Raw genomic sequence first — 443 nt, forward strand, 5'->3', positions numbered from 1 at the left:
ACAGTACTCCAACTGCAGTCTGACCAAAGTCGCATAGAGGGTGAGTATCACCTCTCTGGACCAACTTGAGATGCATCAATTTCAGCATACTTTGGATCAGACCCTATAATACAGTGAACTGATAAATTCAGTTTGTAGGTGATTAGGAAGTATATAGTAAGAGGCTTTTTTCATTTTAGCTCAATAAATGTTTGCAAGAGACATAAATTCTAAGAACTTCTGATTATTCAGCTCCTCCTAAGTTATAGCACAATCATAGCCATAATATTTTCAGAAGTTAACCTAGAAGCCTCCATCCTGTTCTCAAATAGAAATACTTATATGTGCATCAAGTATTTAGAATTTTACTGCTTGTGTATAGAGTTTTAAAGCTTTCACTTTGTTGGTCAGGTAATGCAAGCCAGTCATTGTTAAGATTCTAATCAACTGATCTGTCATTTCAG

The 443-nt window shown here is 35.4% G+C and overlaps 1 protein-coding gene across 1 annotated transcript in view; it reads right to left on the reverse strand.

Moving 5' to 3' along the window:
* Positions 1-336: 336 nt before the first annotated feature.
* LRRD1 (leucine rich repeats and death domain containing 1) overlaps positions 337-443 on the reverse strand; it is a 12,975-nt gene continuing 12,868 nt past the window's right edge. Inside the window, exon 5 of the mRNA XM_025191067.1 lies at positions 337-443. This exon is cut by the window's right edge and continues 104 nt beyond it. Coding sequence (XP_025046852.1) covers positions 337-443 — 107 coding nt within the window.

This window comes from Alligator sinensis, unplaced genomic scaffold (genome assembly GCF_000455745.1).
Source record: "Alligator sinensis unplaced genomic scaffold, ASM45574v1 scaffold1011_1, whole genome shotgun sequence".
Lineage (NCBI taxonomy): Eukaryota > Metazoa > Chordata > Crocodylia > Alligatoridae > Alligator > Alligator sinensis.